The 20,652-nt window shown below is 40.0% G+C and overlaps 1 protein-coding gene across 1 annotated transcript in view; it reads right to left on the bottom strand.

Annotated features, from left to right (window-relative positions):
- Positions 1–20,652, bottom strand: part of LOC126470462 (microtubule-associated protein futsch-like) — a 525,429-nt gene that overhangs the window by 350,636 nt on the left and 154,141 nt on the right. The window contains exons 6-8 of the mRNA XM_050098320.1: positions 19,822–19,911; positions 17,014–17,103; positions 16,307–16,396 (exon numbers count right to left, since the gene is read on the bottom strand). Of these exons, the coding sequence (XP_049954277.1) occupies positions 16,307–16,396; positions 17,014–17,103; positions 19,822–19,911 (270 nt within the window). The remainder of the gene's footprint in view (positions 1–16,306; positions 16,397–17,013; positions 17,104–19,821; positions 19,912–20,652) is intronic.

Consider the following 20,652-nt stretch of genomic DNA (forward strand, 5'->3'; position numbering starts at 1 on the left):
GGGAAATCACGGAAAACCTAAATCAGGATGGCCGGAGACGGGATTGAACCGTCGTCCTCCCGAATGCGAGTCCAGTGTGCTACCACTGCGCCACCTCGCTCGGTCGATAAATGTAGTCTATATGTCTTAATCACCAAACAGTGATTACAGTGGGTCACCTATGAAACATTTACACTTACTTACTACAAACACAGAAATGGAAGTACAATTGTTTTGTTGGTCAGTTTTTGAATAAGCCTATTGCAGGTCAATGATGTGAACTTTTTCACACCACTACATCTACTAGATTCCAAACCTATTTTCTGTTTACCCTTCCCCAATGGTCCCATCAATTAGAACCACTATTATTCTTGCCACATTCAGGTCCATAACATTTCATTAGGGCGTTATGTCACCAGTAGAGCTAGCAATGTGCTATGAATATAATTTCCAAACTCTGTTACTATTTGTATGAATTATCATCATGGAACCTTAAGCATTGAGTCTGATAGGCACATCCTGTTTAGTAAGTATCTCCACATACTACTACTACTACTACTACTACTACTACTACTATTATTGTTATTAAACATCACATTCATTACCAGTAGGGAAACAGTATAATTCTAAAATGAACATTTCACATTTAGCAGTGTCAGGATCAATCATGCAGAACAAAAGCTGTAAGAGAGGTGATGTGCATTAGATGGAACAGCCTGCTGCAACCAATGAAGTGTTAATACTGTGTGTGTTGTTCACCAGGCAGGGACTAGCTGCTAGAATAGTGATGTGCCCATAACAGACCCTTGTATATTTGTAATCATATCATATTTTCTTCTTGTATTATTCTAAAACAGTGCGTCAGACATACACAAATGATGAATACATGGGTAGCTTCTGGTCCTTGGTGCAGCTGATAAATGGGCTCGTGTTTTCACTCGTGAATATGCTGCAAGATATCCTGGTTGATATCATCCAGATAAAAATGTGTTACAATGTCTGCAGCTATGACTTCAAGAGGCATGTTCCCATCTGCCACCATCGTGGGACAGAGGTCATCCATCGACTCACTATACTCCAGCTACTGAAGAACCTATTCTGGAGGTCATAAACAAAAAACACCAGCGAAGTACAGGTAATGTAGCAAGGCAGCTACGTGTCTTGCAATGCATGGTTGTTAACGTGTTGCACGAGCAAGGGCAACACCCCTATCATTATTCTATAACGCAACATGATCATTCTACAGACGGCGGTCTGCAGATGCAATTCTGTGAATGGTTCCAACAATGACAGGAAGCCAATAACGTATTCATACACACCGTAACTTGGTTGGATGAAGCAGCGTTCATTTGTGAAGTTGTCCTCAATATGCACAATGCCCACCATTGGTGTGATGTTAACCCGCACATCTCCCACAACCATGGATATCAAGTTCACTTTGGCACCAACGTCTGAGCCAGAATACTAGGAGACAGGAGTTTGGGTCCCTACTCGTTGCCTGACCAGTTGACTGCACAAACGTATTATGAATTCCTCTCAAACTATTTGTCTGATGCACTGGGAGATGTTTCACTTCATGTTCGGCAGAGGTTATGGTTTCAATATGATGGTGCACAACACACTTTGGAATTAATGCGCAACAGTATTTAGCCAGAACTTTTCCAGGGAAACGTCTCAGACAGGGAGGTCCAGTTTTATGGCCTCTACATTCACCTGACCTAAATCTCCTGGATTTCTTCCAATGGGGAAATAGGAAGGAGCACACGTATTCTACTCTGCCGACAAGTGTGGATGGTTGGTTGGTTTTTTTGGGGAAGAGACCAAACAGCAAGGTCATCGGTCTCATCGGATTAGGGAAGGACAGGGAAGGAAGTTGGCCGTGCCCTTTCAGAGGAACCATCCCGGCATTTGCCTGGAGCGATTTAGGGAAATCACGGAAAACCTAAATCAGGATGGCCGGACGTGGGATTGAACCGTCGTCCTCCCAAATCCGAGTCCAGTGTGCTAACCACTGCGCCACCTTGCTCAGTGACAAGTGTGGAAGAACAGATAGTGTGTATTCACATTGTATCTATGGGATGTAGCAAAAATGGTTCAATTGGCTCTTGAGCACTATGGGACTCAACTTTTGAGGTCATTAGTCCCCTAGAACTTAGAACTAGTTAAACCTAACTAACCTAAGGACATCACACACATCCATGCCTGAGGCAGGATTCGAACCTGCGACCGTAGCGGTCTCGCGGTTCCAGACTGCAGCGCCTAGAACCGCACGACCACTTCGGCCAGCTGGGATGTAGCCATATTGCTCAGAGTCCATAGCTGCATGATCCAGTGGGTTGTGCAATGTTTGGACACGCAGAGGGGTAGTTTTGAGCAAATGTTCTGGAGTAATTCATTTTTAAGAAACAGAGTTCATTGTGCAAAAACTTGCTGTAAGACTATTATGTTGTGCTCACCCACGATCAACTTGTAGACGTGTTTAAGGCGTTGGGCATCCTGAGGTCAAAATATTATTTTGTAAATATCTTGCATTCATTAATACGAAAATTATCATTGTTATTGGTTGCTAATGTGTTGCATCTGAGTGGACGTACTGCATGTACTATAAATGACTAGTAGATGTTGAGTTATTTAACTGTGCAATCATCTTAGCATCTCACAACTGATACTATTTTTGAAGTTATTCTGTCATATTTCTGACTTGTCTGACCACATTTTTGTTTTGTTCACTGTCACAGAAAACTGTATTAGGTAAATGTCGGATACACATGGGTTTAGGAAACAACGTATGCTACAATATTATATGATACAATCAAACTGGAATAAAAATTTGTTTTTACACCTGCATTCACTTTGAACCCACAACCTCAAGCACGCTAATGCAACATGCTATCCACTGCAACAACTGCACAGCTCCTATATCCTGATACAGGCAGTTACCATATGAGATTACAGCATTGCCAGATTGCCTATCTTTAAGGTCCATTTATTGCCAGAAATATGCACAAGTTGAAATTTTGTGACAGACATTTTTGGTTTGCTAGTATGTGAGGAACCACACTGCGAAGTCCAAGTGCGCGAATTTTTCTTCATCCTGTAGATGGCATGTGTAGGGCTGGACTGGGAGCAAGGAAAGGGATAGGCAGGTGGATGGCTGCAACTAGTAAAGGTTACACTAAAGAAGATTATGTGAATGAAGTATACATTGCAGGGAGAGTTCTCACTTGTGCAGTTCAGAAAATCTGGCATCCCTACACTTTCCCATCCCCCACCACCTCTGTATCCCAACTACCCAACCCAGCACAGATCGCCTCAGACCAAGTTGCAGTTGGTCCTTAGCACTCAGAGATGACAATGGCCATGAGCGTACTAGTTGTGCTTGTGTGAACATGTGTGAGTTCTGTTTTGTCTACGATTGACAAATGACGTAATAAAATAGCTGAAGATTATCTGGTCATCTTTCGAGAACTGTGCCTATCTGCCATTCAATGCCTCCTCCATGTGCAGTACATACAGATACTCGTGTAGATGCAGTGTTCCTCAACTTCTAGAAGGTGTTCAACACAGTTATGCACTGCCACCTAATGAACAAAATAGAAGCATATAGAATATCAAACCAACTGTGTGATTTAACTGAAGAGTTTCTAGCAAACAAAAACACAGCATGTCATTCTACATAGAAGGAAGTCTTCAATCATGAAAGTAATTTGGAGCATGCCCCACAGGAGTGTTACAGGACCATTATTTTTCACTATAAATGAACCAGTAGATAACATTGGAAGTTCCATGAGGGTTTACGCGGATGGTGTTTTGATAGAGACAACTTGAAAGGCCAGAAAACTATAGCAAAATGCAGGAAGTTAGTTAGTTAGTTCACTAGTTTCATGGTTCATAAACCATTTTAGACAATTAATTGTAGTGAAGTGGAGCAATCATTTTACATTCACATCATGAATTAATTTGTCAATATGGTTGAATATAGAGATGTGAGTTAGTAATTCCTACCCACCACCTTTTATACATTACAGCAATAGAAATTCTTCTATGGAATAGAAGGAGTTGTCAAGAAGAAACTTTCTCAGTTTGTTATCAAATTTTACATTTTATGTCACTGGATAAGTATTCAAAAATTTTTGTTGCAGTATTGTGTACCCCTCCTTGTAGTAAAGACAACCTTAATGGAGAGTAATGTATGTCGTTTTTCTTTCTGGTATTGTAATTATGTATCTCGTTGCTCTTTTTGAGCTGTAGTGGATTATTTACAGCAAACTTCATGAGGGAATAAATATACTGTGAAGCAGTAGTCAAAATGCCCAATGCCTTAAACACATGTCTACAAGTTGATCGTGGGTGAGCACTACATAATAGTCTTACAGCAAGTTTTTGCACAATGAAGTCTGTTTCTTAAAAATGAATTACTCTATAACATTATTCCATACGACACTCCTGAATGAAAATAAGCAAAATACGTCAACTTACTGATTTGTCTCTTCTATATTATGAAAAGGATGGATTGCTACTCAACATATAATGGAAATGTTGATTCACAGACGGGCACAACAGAAAGACTGCTAAACAAGTAATTTATCAGCCAAAAAGTCTCCTGAATTAAACACACACACACACACACACACACACACACACACACACACACACACACACAGAGAGAGAGAGAGAGAGAGAGAGAGAGAGAGATTCATGCGAATGCAACTTGTGCACACATGACCACTGTCCCTGGCTGCTGTGGCCAGATGGTGAGCAACAGCACATGACGGGTGAAGCAAACTGAGTGGTGGGGGTAAGGTGGTGGTTTCAAAGGGGAGGGATAGCAGGGCAGGGCTGGAGGACAGTAATGTGCTGCTTGTGAGAGCATACAGGGACAAGGTGGAGAGAGGGTACGGCAGGTAGTCGCAGTCAGGATGCTACAATGGAGGGTGGGGGTGGGGGTGGGGGTGGAGGAGGGGGGGGGGGTGGGGGATGGTGGTAGGAGCAGAAAAGAAGAGAAGCAGAAAGACTGTGGCGTGTTGGTGGAATACAAGGCTGTGCAGCTCTGTAATACTGGAATCGGGACAGGGAAGGGGATAGGTACGTAAAGGTCAATGACTACCGAAGGTTGAGGCCAGGAGGTTATGGGAACAAGGGTATACTGCAGGAAGAGTTCCCACCTGCACTATTCAGAAAAGTTGGTGTTGGTAGGAAGGATTAAGATGGCACAGGCTGTGAAGCAGGAACTGAAATGAAGAACATCATGTTGGGCAGCATGCTCAGCAACTGGATGGTCTAACTGTTTCTTGGCCACAGTTTGTTGGTGGCCATTCATGCCAACAGACAGCTTGTTGGTTGTCATGCTCATGTAGAAAGCAGCACAGTGTTCACAGTTTAGCTTGTAGATCACATGACTGATTTCACAGGTTGTCCTGACTCTGATGGGATAGGTGATGCTTGTGACCAGAATGGAGTAGGTGGTGGTGGGAGGATGTATGAGACATGTCTTGCATCTGCAATGCTTAATTTTTCTTAATATTTGAAGGAGAAGTTGGTGTTACATTCATATGATTGAATTTTATGACTGATTCTTTTTCAACATACTGCAGTGTTTTCTCTTTAGAACTGTTTGTCCCTATACTTTCTACCATATTTAAGAAATAATTATTAAGTATATTTGCTATCTGTGACTCGTCATTTATAGCCCTTCCATTCATTTCAATAGTGTTGTTACCCTGTTCTGTGGCAGGCTGTCCTGTCTCTCATTTCACTACTCTCCACATAGCCTTAATTCTGTTGCCTGAATTACTGATTTCTGTCATAATGTGTATGTTAATTTCTTTTTTAATAACCTTTCTTAGTAAATTTGAGTAGTTTTAGTAGTGTGCAACTACTGCAGGATCTGTACTTGGTCATGCCAACAGATAAATTTCCTTTTTCCTTTCACAAGATACTTTAATCCCTCTACTGATCCATGGTTTTTATATGGCTGTTTAATTTCCTTTCAAATAATGATATGAATTTATCATGGAAAAGATTGCATTTAATGTTAGCATTTGGTTCATTACAAATTCAATCCCAGGTTATCTCTTATAAAGTATGCTTAAAAACCTATGTCCTGGAGTCATTAATTATTCTAACTGATTTCCACTTAAAAGTTTCCATACTGTAGGGCACTATTTTATTTATCCTAACTAACTGTGCATCATGTTCAAAGAGAGCATTTTTTACTGGGTAAACAGTTATTTTCTTGCCTTGAGCTTCATCAAAGAAAATAATATCAATTAGGATCCAAATTTCTTTATCCACCCACGTTGGAAACTTAATCACTGAGCTCAAATTGTAGGATTCCAAATCATTTTTTCTATCAGAATCCTTTATAAAATCTACATTGGAGTCACCACAGACTATTAACTGTTGCTGCTGTCTGACAGATAGCCTAGTACGGAATCCAGATGCCTCATAAACATTTCAAAATTTCCAAGTGGAGACCTATACACAATTACAATTAAAAGTGATATTTTTTAGTATTAATTCCCAACCACATACACCTGTGTACTGATCAGTAGAAAATTTAAGTTTCACAATGTTTTTGAACTTGTGTTCCATCTTGATTTATGTCATAAATCTTCGTTTTCCCATATTAGTTCTGCATGAGTAAGCTGCTAGTTGTAGTCTTTCCTACGCAACTTATCTAATCCTGTCGTTATGTAGTGCTCAGATAGGCACAGGATATCTATAATTTCAGAGCTCTCTCAATTTTCCAAACAGACAAGAAGCTCTTTTACCTTATTACTCAGTTCCCTCTAAAATATGGATGAAATAAGCTAACCTTACTTTTCTGTGCATTCTTAAGCATTTTGTGAGGCTCTTCTGTTATTCTGACTTCTTTCAAAATAGGGTGCCTGAATCCTGATCCTAATATAAAAAGGTTACCCCTCTGACACCAGTAATCACAAAGACCTTACTTTGTGTGGCCTCCCATATATTATCTGCCTCTTGTACATTACCTGCAAGAAGCTCAACCAAACTATCTTTCCCTCTTCTATTGAGGTGTAGGTCATGTCTAGTGTATCTCCATCTCTCAGCTGTAGCAACAGGCACTGAACTCATATGAGATTTCATTTTAGTCAGCATCTGCCTGGCTGACTCAGTGTTCTCACAGTCCTCAGCAGTATTAACCCAGGACTGGTCATGGTGCTGCAGGACCACCACAAAACACATTTGTGTGTGCAGTTGCTATTCCTTTTTCACCCAGGCCACCCCTAGTCCTGTAATTACTGTCCTTAGGCAGGCTTACCCTGCTCCACCTGCACAGGATCGACATTTGGTGTAGGGAGTGGCAACTGACTCTCAACACAAACAAATATAACATATTACAAATACTCAGACAGAGACCCTTTTACTGTATGATGCAGAACAATCGCTATAAGGAGTTACTTCCATAAAATATTTAGAAGTACGTGTATGGAGTGATTTGAAGTGAAACACCTACATAGAATTAACTGCGGGTACGGCAAATGCCAAAAAGATTCATTAGAAGAATCCTCAGAAAATGTAGTCCATCAGCAATGGAAGTAGCTTACAAAACATTTGTTCAATTAATATTTGAATACTGCTTGTCAGTCTGGGATCCACACTAGATACGATTGACAGAGGCAATAGACAAGGTCCAAAGAAGAGCTGCATATTTCATTACAGGTCTATTTTGTAATCACAAAAGCATCACAGATATGCTCAGTCAACTCCAGTGGCAGATGCTGCATGAGAGGCATTCTGCATCACTGTTTGGTCTACTGTTAAAATTCTAAGAATGTACGTTCCTAGAAGAGTCAACCAATATATTGCTTCCTCCTTTTTTTATCTCTCGTAAGAAGCCTGTGAAGATAAAATTAAAGATTCAAGTCCATGCAGAGGCTTATCAGAACCTGTTCTTCTTGTTAACCACACGCAATTGGAACAGGAAAATGGGGAAGTGACAATGGCACACCAAGTGCTGAAGCAATGAATTAGGTTCCCTTCTACGCTCCTGAGGGGCATACATGCTAATTAAAAAAGATAACAATAAATAATGGGGTGTCCTGGAAGAGGCACAGCAGCTGGTTCAGGGATGTTACTCCAAAAAGCAAACAGCTAGGGTAAAATTTAATGAGGTGCTACTTATGAATCAAGGGAGGTCCTCGCTCATGGTGGAATCTTTGAACAGGGTGGCTACGAATGGTTTCCAGTACTTTGTACTGCGCCACTGGGCAGTGCGGGAACACCCACTTCAGTGGCACACTTAGCAGTAAAGGGACGCCAAAACGGCTGGGGTTGGAATGGTAATAAACCCAAATGGTACTCCTGGTGCACTCTACACTTCACCACACTGCACATGGTATTCCAGGTGCGAATAATGGAGAGGGGGGGGGGGGGGGGGTCACCAGTCACCAGACGCCTGGCATCAGGCTATCAGGCTATGTACAGTCAAGGGTATCCCCTCAAGGAGGGAAAGCAGCTCAGGAAGGTGGAGCTGAAGACATGGTAGCAGTCCTCTTGTTAATCAAACCACAACAAAATAATGGCACTGGATGCAATTGTAAAATCCTGCAGTCCACACATACTCCAGAGAAGTGTGGCAGGCAACAATGAGAGCCACTTGACGTTGCGCAGGACGGGCTGCCAGGAGCACAGCCGGGAGGTGTTGCTTCATCGAAGCAGAAGAAGAGACTTCTCAGGCAATGGTTCAGCATGCAAGGTGTCTGGAAAGTGTGGTAAACTAAGATCTACCTCCAGCGGAAGTGACCAGCAAGGGTTCTGGGGAGATGCGGTGGTATTTCATCCAGCACAAACTACGCTGATCACTAGTTTTCAGTCAACACAACCCGTCGGCTGCTGCTAAAGTTGGAGGCGAATAGAAGGAGTCACCACAGCACCTTCCACCACATCATAAGGTAGTTTGCAGAGCATGGATGTAGAGGTGGGAAAGTGTAGACATTCAGCTCTAAATTGGTTAGTATTTTCCAATAACAAATTTTTGTTCCTGAAGCAATGACAAAATTTGGAAATATCAGATACATTGATGTGTGACCTGAGGTTTTCCCGGTGAACAAAAATCTTGAAAATTTCTCAGGTATTCAGCCGGGTAGCATCGTCCAAAAGGCGCAATATTTCGGCAAGCCGACTTCTTGCCATCTACAGGAATTCTTGGTGTCTGATTGATCTCTGATGGATGTCGATTTAATATAATCTCCACCCCTCCCCCGCAGCATCCGTCTTGGCACTTCCAAGTGGTCCGCGGCCGGTGGTGGGGGAAGAATGGCGGTGGGTGGTGGGGGAAGCATGGCGCCCCACGACACATCATCGGCCGCAGTCCTTCCACGGCTACGGCCGCTTGCGGAATTCTGCCATCCTGGTGACAATGCTTCTTCTTCTTCTTCTTCCTCTTCTTCTTCTGGTGTCCTGACAGGAGCGGATTTCTGTGTAGACTGTGGTCGTGTTTTAATCATACTCAAAGCTGGATCTCAGGCTTTGCTTAAATGGAAACCACTGTCTTTATTTTTATTAGTTTGTCATGCAGCTGGATCTCCACTGCCTCTTTGAGGAGACAATCCCAGAAGGTGTTCGATTGCTGTAACACCCATCGTAGTTCATGTCATGTCCATGTGAGATGCAGTGCTCTCCGACGGCGGACTTGCGTCAGCTGTGCATTGTCTGTGTGGTGTTTATGTTCACTACATCTTTCCTGTATCGTCCGTATGGTCTGGCCTATATACATTTTCCCGCGCTGGCAAGGGATGCTGTAAACTCCCAGTTTCCGGAGTCCTAAGTCGTCCTTGACTGATAATAATAAGGTTTTCATTTTGGATGGAGGGCGAAACATGCATTTGACATTATATTTTCTGAGTATTCTGCTGATCTTTGCCGATGTGTTCCCCACATATGGTACGATTGCTGTTGCAACCGGCTTGTCTTTGTCCTCAGAAGGCTGCGGTCTCTGCTTCTTCGGTCTTAAGGGGCATTTTATCTGCTGGTTGTTGTAACTGTTCATGCATAACACCGCCTGCAATTGCTGCAATTCAGCTGCTAGGCTGTCACAGTCCGAGATTTAGCGTGCTCTGTGCACCAGTGTGCTTAGAACACCCTCTCGTTGTGAAGGAGCATGACAACTGGAGGCATGCAGGTACAAATCTGTATGTGTCGGCTTACGATAGACGCTGTCGTCCTAGTATGCCATCTGGTCTTCGCTTGACGAGCATATCCAGAAATGAAAGCTGGTTGTTTTCTTCTATCTCCATTGTGAACTTGATATTCTGGTGCAGTGAGTTCAGATGCTGCAAAAAGTCTTGGAGGCATTGTCCGTGCAGCCAGATTGTGAATGTATCATCTACATATCAAAAAAAGTACAAGGGTACCTCTAAGAGACTACCTAAGAATCGTAGGAGAAAAATTCGGCCCATCAGTAACGAAATTTTTCAAATTCGTACTTATGTCAACATACTTTCTGTATGATGGGAACTACTACGAACAAACAGATGAAGTAGCGATGGGCTGTCCGCTATCAACAGTAGTGGCCAATATGTTTATGGAGGCTTTTGAAGATGAAGCTCTTGAGTCAGCAGCCTACAAGCCCTCTTACTTTTTTTTTATATGTAGACAATACATTCGTAGTCTGGCCGCACGGACAACAATGCCTCCAAGACTTTCTGCAGCATCTGAACTCACTGCACCAGAATATCAAGTTCACAATGGAGGTAGAAGAAAACAACCAGCTTTCATTTCTGGATGATTAAAACACGACAGTCTACATGGAAATCCGCTCCTGTCATGACACCTGAAGAAGAAAATGGAGGAGAAGAACAAGAAGTAGTAGAAGAAGAAGAAGAAGAAGAAGAAGAAGAAGAAGAAGCATTGTCACCAGGATGGTAGAGTTCCGCAAGCGGCCATAGCCGCGGAAGGACTGCGGCCCATGAATTGTTGTGGGGCGCCGCGCTTCCCCCAACACCCAGGACCGCCCTTCCCCCACCACTGGCCATGGACTGCTTTGAGGTGCCCAGACGGAGGCTGCGGGAGAGGGGTGGCGATTATATAAAGTCGGCATCCATCAGAGATCAATCAGACACCAAGAACGCCTGAAGATGGAAAGAAGTCGGCTTGCCGAAATATCGCGCCTTTTGGATGACGCTACCCAGCTGAATACCCGAGAAATTTTCAAGATCAGGTACATTGCCCACTATGAACAAAAGTGTCTGTATCATTGGTTCTAAAATGTTAGTATAAAAGAATGTGACAATATTATGACGTGGATAGTTGCTGCTCACCATATAGCAGAGATGTTGAGTCGCAGAGAGGCACAACAAAAGGACTGTCAGAAAGTGAGCTTTCAGCCACAAGGCCATCATCAGAAATAGAAAACACACACACACACACACACACACACACACACACACACACACACACACACACACACACACACACAAAAACCAAAGTCTCTAGCTGCTGAGGCCTGGCCTCCAGCAGCCAGAAACTGTCGTCGTGTCTGTGTCTCTGTGTGTGTGTGTGTGTGTGTGTGTGTGTGTGTGTTTCCATCAAAGACCTTGTTGGTCGAAAGCTCACTTATGATATATGGTAAGTAGCATCTATCCTTTTCACAATATTGTCACATTCTATCCTGGATTTTACATTGTTAGGATAAAAGAAATAATTAAATATTTCCCTGAGACATTTAAGTCTCTTCATTATCTACGATAATGATTGAAGCAGAAGAAATGAATTAAGTTCGAGTCCCGGGCATAGCACAAATTTTAATTCATTTCTTCTGCTTCAGTTATTATAAAAGAAATGTTATATTCACAGAACACCTACATTCAGGTGCACACTGGATAGTAGTCTCCTTCAAGTGGTGTAATTCTCAATACTGTTGAGGTGAAAACATAAAAATAAGCAACAGTATTCCTTGATTTCCGAACCCAAAGTTTCTTCAGGGAAAGAGCTTTTTTTTCAAATGAATGTGACATAATTATGATGTGTCCATGCTAAATTGAAAATGATGAAAGTCATGTATCGACTTTCGTGAACATATGATATGCAAAATTGTGGTAGTCATTCTAGCAGATGAATTAAAGGAGCAGCTCATTATACCTTCAATTGGTGTGTTCATTGCAATTTGTTTCTTTGCAAGTGAGAACCTGTCAGCTTTATGAAAAGAATCTGACATTATGATTTGTGAATGGTAAATTAGTGTTTACAGTTCCTAAGTCCTTGTTGTTCAGTTGGTTAAGTGCTGTCACACTGTGGCGTGCAGAGTTCATGTTCAACTGAATTAGTTAGTTCTAAGATCATAAGAAGAGGAGAAGATACTGTAATCCCTCAAAGCAGTAATATACAATATTGGATTTTGTACATATATGTGAGAAGTGCTGAAAGAGTTTTGCAAGTTTTCCAACATGTGCACACTGAAGCACCACTTTTTTTCAATCATTGTGTGGCCAGTACCTGTAAAGGAATTAAATTGTGCCAAAATTGTGTGTACAAATTTCATAACAAACACATTGCAGGACATTTCCAGTAAAACTCAATTACTGTGTAATAGAGCTTCAGATTAGAGTGTTTAACCTTAAAAAAAATTGAAAACTCAAATCAAAATGGAAATTAATTCTACATTTGAAAAGCAGAGTGCTCCAAAAATATCAATGAAAATGTCTACAAAAGAGAATTATTGCCAAACACTCTAGTGTCAAATTTTAGAATAGTGTTAAAATGTATGGGAGCCTTACCAAATATTACAGAACATATACAAAGAAGAATGGCACAAATGATCACAGGTCTGTTGGAGTTGTGGAAGAATGTCGCCAAAATAGTGAAACATGTGGATTGGTGGAGTGGTAGACACTTGAAGCCTATTCATTAAGTTTCAAGAATCAATATTAAGTGAAGAATATAGAGATATTCTTCAGTCCTCTATGTATAACTTTGCAGATACCACAAAAACAAGATTGGACTAATTACAGCGTGCACAAAGGTGTTTAAACAATCATTTACCCGCACTCTATATGTGACTGAAATGGGAAGAAACATTATTTCATGGTAAATCTGCCATGCATTTCACAATGATTTGCAGAATAACAATGTACATGTAAAGAACATTGTGTTAAATGGAAACTGCTGTCACTGGAGTGGTGCTGTTACCTCCAGAATGTCCTTGCCTTCCTGATCCAGTCTTTAAATTAATTTATTGAGTTTAATGTGAACTTCTTACCACAGTGCAACTTGGCAACATTTTTCTCTTAAAGGAGAAAAAACTCACGACTCACACTAGGTTCAAGCATAGAATCTCTCCCACCATATAAAAGCACTTAACCGACTAAGCCACAATGACATATAACAACTGTTAACACTAATTTACAATTCAAAAAACTGTACTGTTAGGTCCTTATTGCTATGAACGTACTAACTGGAGATATAGTGAGCTAACTTTTGAAAGTATTTTTATGGAGGTAAAACAGTGATCTCAACAAAACGTTTTAAAATTAAAATAGTCATGACTGCAACAAAACATTTATTAAAAATGGCAACTGCATGCCTCCATGATACATGCTCTGTTCACCACCAACAGCTGCCATCATTGTGTATATGGCCTGAAGACGGTCACTACTTGACCAAAACAGGTCGGCATTTTTAATACATGTACTCCCATGATCAAGTCAATTTTAATTTTAAAATATAATGAGTTGTTCATTTAATTCATCTATTAGAATGGCTATTGCAGTTCAGTGTCTTGAATAATCACAAAAGTTGACAGATGGCTTATGTCGTCATGTCATCGTGTTAGCCTGAATCAATGTGAGGTGAGGGTTACTCATGTTAGACAGGAGAGTGGGGTTTTGATGAACTACCAGTCCCCCTTCCTTAATCTAACCCCTATAAATCAATTCTTCTTCCCTCACAGAATGAGGAACCTGTGATTCTGCATACTGTTCCATATTCTGATGTTTCTACATACGGTACTGAGAACAGCATCTCACGAAACTATACTTTTAGAATGGGAAGAGTTACCCCAAAATATAATATACGACATAAGCAAATGAAAATAAGCAAAGTAGACAGGTCAAACCATCACTCACTTCAGATACCATTCGAATAGTAAAAATTGCAGCGATTAAGTCTCTGAACAAGACTCTGAACGTGGGCTTTCCACGACAGTTTACTACCTATCTGAACACCTAGAAATTTGAACTGTTCGGTTTCATTAATTATAGGCCCATTCTGTGAAATTAAAACATCACGTTTTGTTGAATTGTGTGTTCGACACTGTAAAAACTGAGTCTTATTGAGATTTAGCGTTAGTTAATTTTCTACAAGCCATGAACTTAGGTCATGAACTGCACTATTTGAAACTGAGCCAATGTCAATGCTTTTCATAAATGCCAAATTATCTTACTGCTCAATGTTTTCATATAGACATGGAAGAAAAGAGATTAGTGTTTAATGCATCTATGACTTCAAGGTCATTTAACATCAGAGTTTATCACATCTGGCCAAAGCTGCATAAAATGAACTGATATCTGGCTGCTAATGGGAAGACTCTGGCATTCACCTAAGATGATTTCGAGCAATGAAAGCTGGGTAAGTATGACTGTAAATAGTTCAAATATTGCTAGTCCCAAATAAGAATCTAATGCCTTAACCAGTGTGTCATTTGGCTTAAAATATATGAGAGATTTATTTAAGTGGTAAGAACCACCAAGCTTCCCCCTGGAGTGAGGGTGATATAGGAGGTGAATACAGAGAGAAAGGGAGAGGAGAAGCTGGACAGCTAGAGGGGAAGGAGGAGAAGGCCAGAGGGAGGGGGAGCAGAGAGGGGGAGGAAGGAGATGGACAGAGAGGGGGGAAGGAGATGGACAGAGAGGGGGGAAGGAGATGGACAGAGAGGGGGGAAGGAGATGGATGGGGGGGGGGGGGAGAGGCAGACAGAGAGAGTGATTGGGGGGGGGGGGAGAGTGATAACGTGGACAGAGAGAGGGGAGGAGCAGATGGACAGAGAGAGGGGAGGAGCAGATGGACAGAGAGAGGGGGAAGAGGAGATGGAGACAGAGAGGTGGAGGAAGAAGAAGAGGAGGAGGAGGAGGAGGAGGAGATGGACATGGAGAGGTGGGACAAGAAGATGTATGCAATATATGTGACATATGCACGCATGAGCAAAGCCACAGGTATGAAATTAGTAATTCATAATTATCAACTCAGTTGTTGGATACACGATGATATGGAATGCCAGGATCATGCAAAAACCTTGTCAAACTGGTGCTTTCTCAGTTGGCTTCACACAATCTGTGAATCTGAGATTTGATGGTGTTTAGTCGTCTGAGGATGTTGACATTAAAATCCTCAACACACAGCAACAGTGTAAGTTACTTCCAAAAATGGGACATAAAAACCTCAGCAAACTTTGTCAACTCAAGCAGTGGCCTCGGTATGAACCAAAAATAGTTTAAGAAAGACTGTGATAGACTAATTAACAGTGACATAATTTTTCTGAACAAAAATTTAAAATCAGTGCTAGCTGCTCATTCCATCAATCACTGTACCATCAGTCACAACTGAGAAGTAGCTTTTTGAAAGCTAATCACAAACAATGAAAACCGAAGGGAGAATTTTACTGTCGATGAACTATAATCACACTAGAAACAGAGGGCCAAGGGTTAGCTTTTTACTGTTCAGTGTGTGTATTCTTGTCTTGATAACTGAAAAATCATTATGAAAGTTTGGATCTTATGAAGATGCAAACATGTCACTGCAAGCTAGATTTGTGGAGCTACCAAAGCATATCAATCTTCCAAGTACATTCATAGCTCTCCTCAACATTGTAAAATATATTTAAAAGTTACCCATGCAGAAATGTCTGTCATATTGTTACCTCAAGCAGTCACAATTATAATAGTAGATCAATACCTCTTACAGGTCAGTAGTATCCTGGAATCTAGGACTGAAATGTCCAACATCAAATGTATGTTTGTGCATCACCATGTACATGTCATGTACAGTATTGATTCAGAGGACAATAAATAAAAAAAATTTTTTTTAATCACAAACCAGTTGGCCACACTTTTCTGATGCAGCTTCTAAGTGCAACACCATGATGTGCTGAGTAAAAGATTATTTCCACAACATTATTTCTGTTCTGAAACACACGGTAGTGCATTTGGATATTTAGCACAATTTCACTCACTAACAATAAGCAGAGTTCAGCTCCCACATGGAAAAAGGGCAGTTGAACTCTTCAGTAAGGTTGGAATTAAAGCCTCAAGGATCTCTCTTCAAGTGTGATCTGCTTAAAGAATGTAAGATCGATAAATTCAATACTCACATCATCTCTGACGTCATCTGACGTTATAGCTTCTTCTAGGTTGTCTTCGATATTACCACTAGTGACATCAGTGATTACTGGACCATTGCCCTGAAACAACAAAATGCTAGCTTTCAGACAATACAAAACATTTTTTGTCAGCTAGTAATACTGTATTGTAGAATCTTGCCAAATCACTAACTCCACATACCAGGGCCTGACAGAACCTTTCCTTTAATAATATATTTTCAAACACACACACACACACACACACACACACACACACACACACATTAAGCACACTCTCTTCCAATATGAAAAGAAGGAATGAATATTAATGTTCAGTAGTCAAAGCCAAATGTATTAGACACTGGCTTCAAATAAGACAGATTAATGTGAGGTTTAAAGTTTCCACAGTTTATAGATTATTCTGTGAAATTTCAGGCTAATACTAGACATGTAGCAGTTCCCCTAAAATTTCACAGGACAAGAAAGACTGCATTAATAAAAGCAATAAGGATTTTTTCCCATGACTTTCAACATCCTGCAAAATGCTGTAATACATTCGGCTTTTAGAACAATTTTTGCAGGTCTATACATTGCAGACTCTACTTCTCACAGAAAGAAAAATCAGTTTCACTCTTCATCAGGACTGAAATGAGACACTCAAGTACCTCTCTTGAAGCATGAACTGTTTAAAGGATAGTAGATTCAGATTTGAAACTTACATCATCTTCAAGGTGATTTGGGATGAGAGTTTCCTCCAGGTTGTTTTCAATAATAGCACTAGCAGCATCAAGTGCTACTGGAACAGTGGCCTGAAACATTCAAAATGCCAACTTTCCAACAAACTGCTATATTTTGGAAACAGGCTATAAGTACTGTAATGGATTCAAATTCTATGGTTGACCGAAACTTTCTTTCAATATTTACTTTAATACATCAACAAGAATCACAGTAAATTCAGTTACTACAAAAACAAACACACAAAATTAAATTCACTCTCTTCCAATAAGGAAAGAAGGAAGGAATTTTAACATTAGACATTCAGATGTCAAAGCCAAATTCATTACACACTGGCTACAAATAAGACAGATCGATGCAAGATTTTAAAATATTGACAGCTTATACATTATTCCACGAAATTTCATTAATTGAAAATAACTTTCCAGATAAGTTAATCAGAAAGGGTACTAAACAGCCATATAAAAAACAATGGATCACTAGAGGGATTAAAGTGTGTTGTGAAATGTACCTTTTGGCAAGAACAAGTAGGGATCCTGCAGCAGTTGTACTCTATGAAAACTACTCAAAATTACTAAGAAAGATAATTAAATAATCAAAAAACTTGCACATAATGTCAGAAATCAGTTCTTCGGACAACAGACTTAAGCCTATATTGAATGTAGTGAAATGAGAGACAGGACAACCAGCCACAGAACATGACATCACTACTGAACTGAATAGAAGGGCTATAAATGATGAGTCATGGGTAGCAAATGCATTTAATAATCATTTCTTAAATATAGTAGAAAATATAAGAACAAAAAGTTCAAAAGCAATATCCCAGCAGTATGTTGAAAAAGCAACTTCCATAAAATTCGATCATAAACTTTTAGTTTTGAAACTAAGAAAATTATACATTCTCTCAAAAATAAAAGTTCATCTGCTTTTGATGATGTTTCCAATAGAGCACTAAAAATTTGTTCCATGTAATAAGCCCAGTCTTGTCTGAAATATGTAACGCATCACTAACTCAGGACATTTTTACAGAGAGACTGAAATATGTGTAGTTAAATCCGTCTTCAAGAAAAGTGATAAGAGATATGTCAGTAACTACAAACCCGTTTCACTGTTGACAACATTCCAAATTTTTGAGAAGATGAAGCATTCTAGAATAGTATCTCACCTTAGCAACAATAGTATGCTTCAGAAGGGTTGCTCTACTGAGAATGCCATTTATACATTCACTCACCAAATTTTACACACATGAAATAATAAAATACCACTGATTGGTAATTTCTGCAACCTCTCTAAGGCATTTGGTTGCAGGAGTCAGAGAATTCTCCCAGATAAATTGACTTTTATGGGACTGAGGTTATACCCAATCAATGGATAATGTCATATCTTACCAAAAGAATGTAGAACGTTGTACTTAGTTAGTCGAGCAATATATTCCAGGGACTTAATTCTGACTGGGAAGAAATCACGTATGGGGCTCCCCAAAGTACTGTTCCTCATATGTGTACATGATCTTCCATTCAGTATACAACAAGCAGAATTAGTTCTTTTTGCGGATGACACTAGTATTGTAATCAATCCAAGCATACATATGGAAACAGAAGAAACGGTGAACAAAGTTTTTAGAACTGTCATTGACGGCCTCAACCCCAATTTTAGAAAGACAAAACACATTCACTTCTGCACATCTAGAGGTACTATACCAATGATAAGTGTAACACATGGTGAAGAAATAATAAACTGGGTAAACAACTCCTAAAACAATTTAGTTCAGCCACACTTGCACATACAATCATTGCAAATCTTGGGGATAGACAAATCAGTAAGATGACATATTTTGCTCATTTTCATTCAGTAATGTCATATGGAATAATGTTGTGGGATAACTCATCTTCAAGAAACAGTCTTCATTGTGCAAAACCTTGCTGTAAGAATATTATCTGGTATTCACCCATGATCATCTTGTCGGCACCTGTTTAAGGAGTTGGGCATTCTGACTACTGCTTCACAGTATATTTATTCCATCAAGAAGTTTGTTGTAAATAATCCACTACAGTTCAAAAGGAATAATGAGGTCCATAATTAAAATACCAGAAAGAAAAACGACATTCATTACTCCATCTTAAGGTGGTCTTTAGCACAAAAAGGGATGCACAATGTTGCAACAAAATGTTTTCATCACTTACCCAGTGATATAAAATATTTGACAGACAGCAAAATAAAATTTTGTAACAAACTGAATAAGTTTCTCCTTGACAACTTCTATTCCATAGAAGAATTTCTATTACTGTAATGTGAAAAAGGTGGTGGGTAGGAATTATTAACTGATATCTGAATAGCTTTTTTCCACTAGAAATAGAGAGAGAGAGAGAGAGAGAGAGAGAGAGAGAGAGAATGGAAAAAACCTTAGAAATGTTCAAAATTTAACCATACGTACAAATTAATTTGCGATGTAAATATCAATAGACTCATTCCACATCATTGACAATCTAGTGTGCAAAATGATCCACTGAAAATCTGACTAACTAACTCAGGCTAATACTGACACCTGGCAGTTCCCCCGAAATTTCACAGAACAAGAAAAACGGAATTAAGGGAAGCAATAAGGATGTCTACCACCTCATCTCTACGTACTGCATTGGGGTTTTAGAAGCAGTTCTGTAAGCCTACCCATTGAAGAGTAGTTCTCATAGAGAGTCAGTTCCACTCTTTATCATGATTGAAATCAGACACTCAAGTACCTTTCATGAAATATTAACTGTTTAAATGATAATAGACGTAAATATGAAACTTACATCATCTTCAGGGTGATTTGGGGTGAGAGTTTTATCCTGGTTAATTTCAGTAATAGCATTAATGACATCAACAGCAACTGGAACAGTGCCCTGAAACAATCAACATGGCAGCTTTGCAGCAAACCACAATATTTTGGAAACAAACTATAAACACTATAACGTAGATTCAATTTCCATGACTGATAGAAACTTCGTTTCAATACTTACTTTAATACATCAACAAGATTCACATTAAATTCAACTGCACACACACACACATACACACACACACACACACACACACACACACACACACACACACACACACACACACACAAATAGATATAAGAATTTATTTCACATTATTGTCTAAACTCTGCACTGTACTTGAATTTTTAGGAGCGGTTAAATGACACCAGAAGTGCAGAATTCAGTTCCCAGATGGAGACAGGGTTCAAAATGGCTCTAAGCACTCTGGGACTTATCATATGAGGTCATCAGTCCCCTAGACTTGGAACTACTTAAACCTAACTAACCTAAGGACATCACACACATCCATGCCCGAGGCAGGATTTGAACCTGAGACCGTAGCAGCAGTGCGGTTCTGGACTGAAGTGCCTAGAACTGCTTGGCCACAGCGGCCGGCTTGGAGACAGGGAAGTTGCACTTTCGAATTGAAATCTCTCTCTTCACCAACTGCCTTGCTTCATAAATGCTCTGTGGAATCTGATATTTTCTAATCCTTTTCACAGCATTACTTGATTTGAAACCTATGGAAATATGTGTTTCACAGGATACATCTGTAGTTGGTACACCTTAAGAGTAGCTTATATAATTGCAGAAATATGTACT

Source organism: Schistocerca serialis, chromosome 3 (genome assembly GCF_023864345.2).
Source record: "Schistocerca serialis cubense isolate TAMUIC-IGC-003099 chromosome 3, iqSchSeri2.2, whole genome shotgun sequence".
In the NCBI taxonomy this organism is placed as follows: domain Eukaryota; kingdom Metazoa; phylum Arthropoda; class Insecta; order Orthoptera; family Acrididae; genus Schistocerca; species Schistocerca serialis.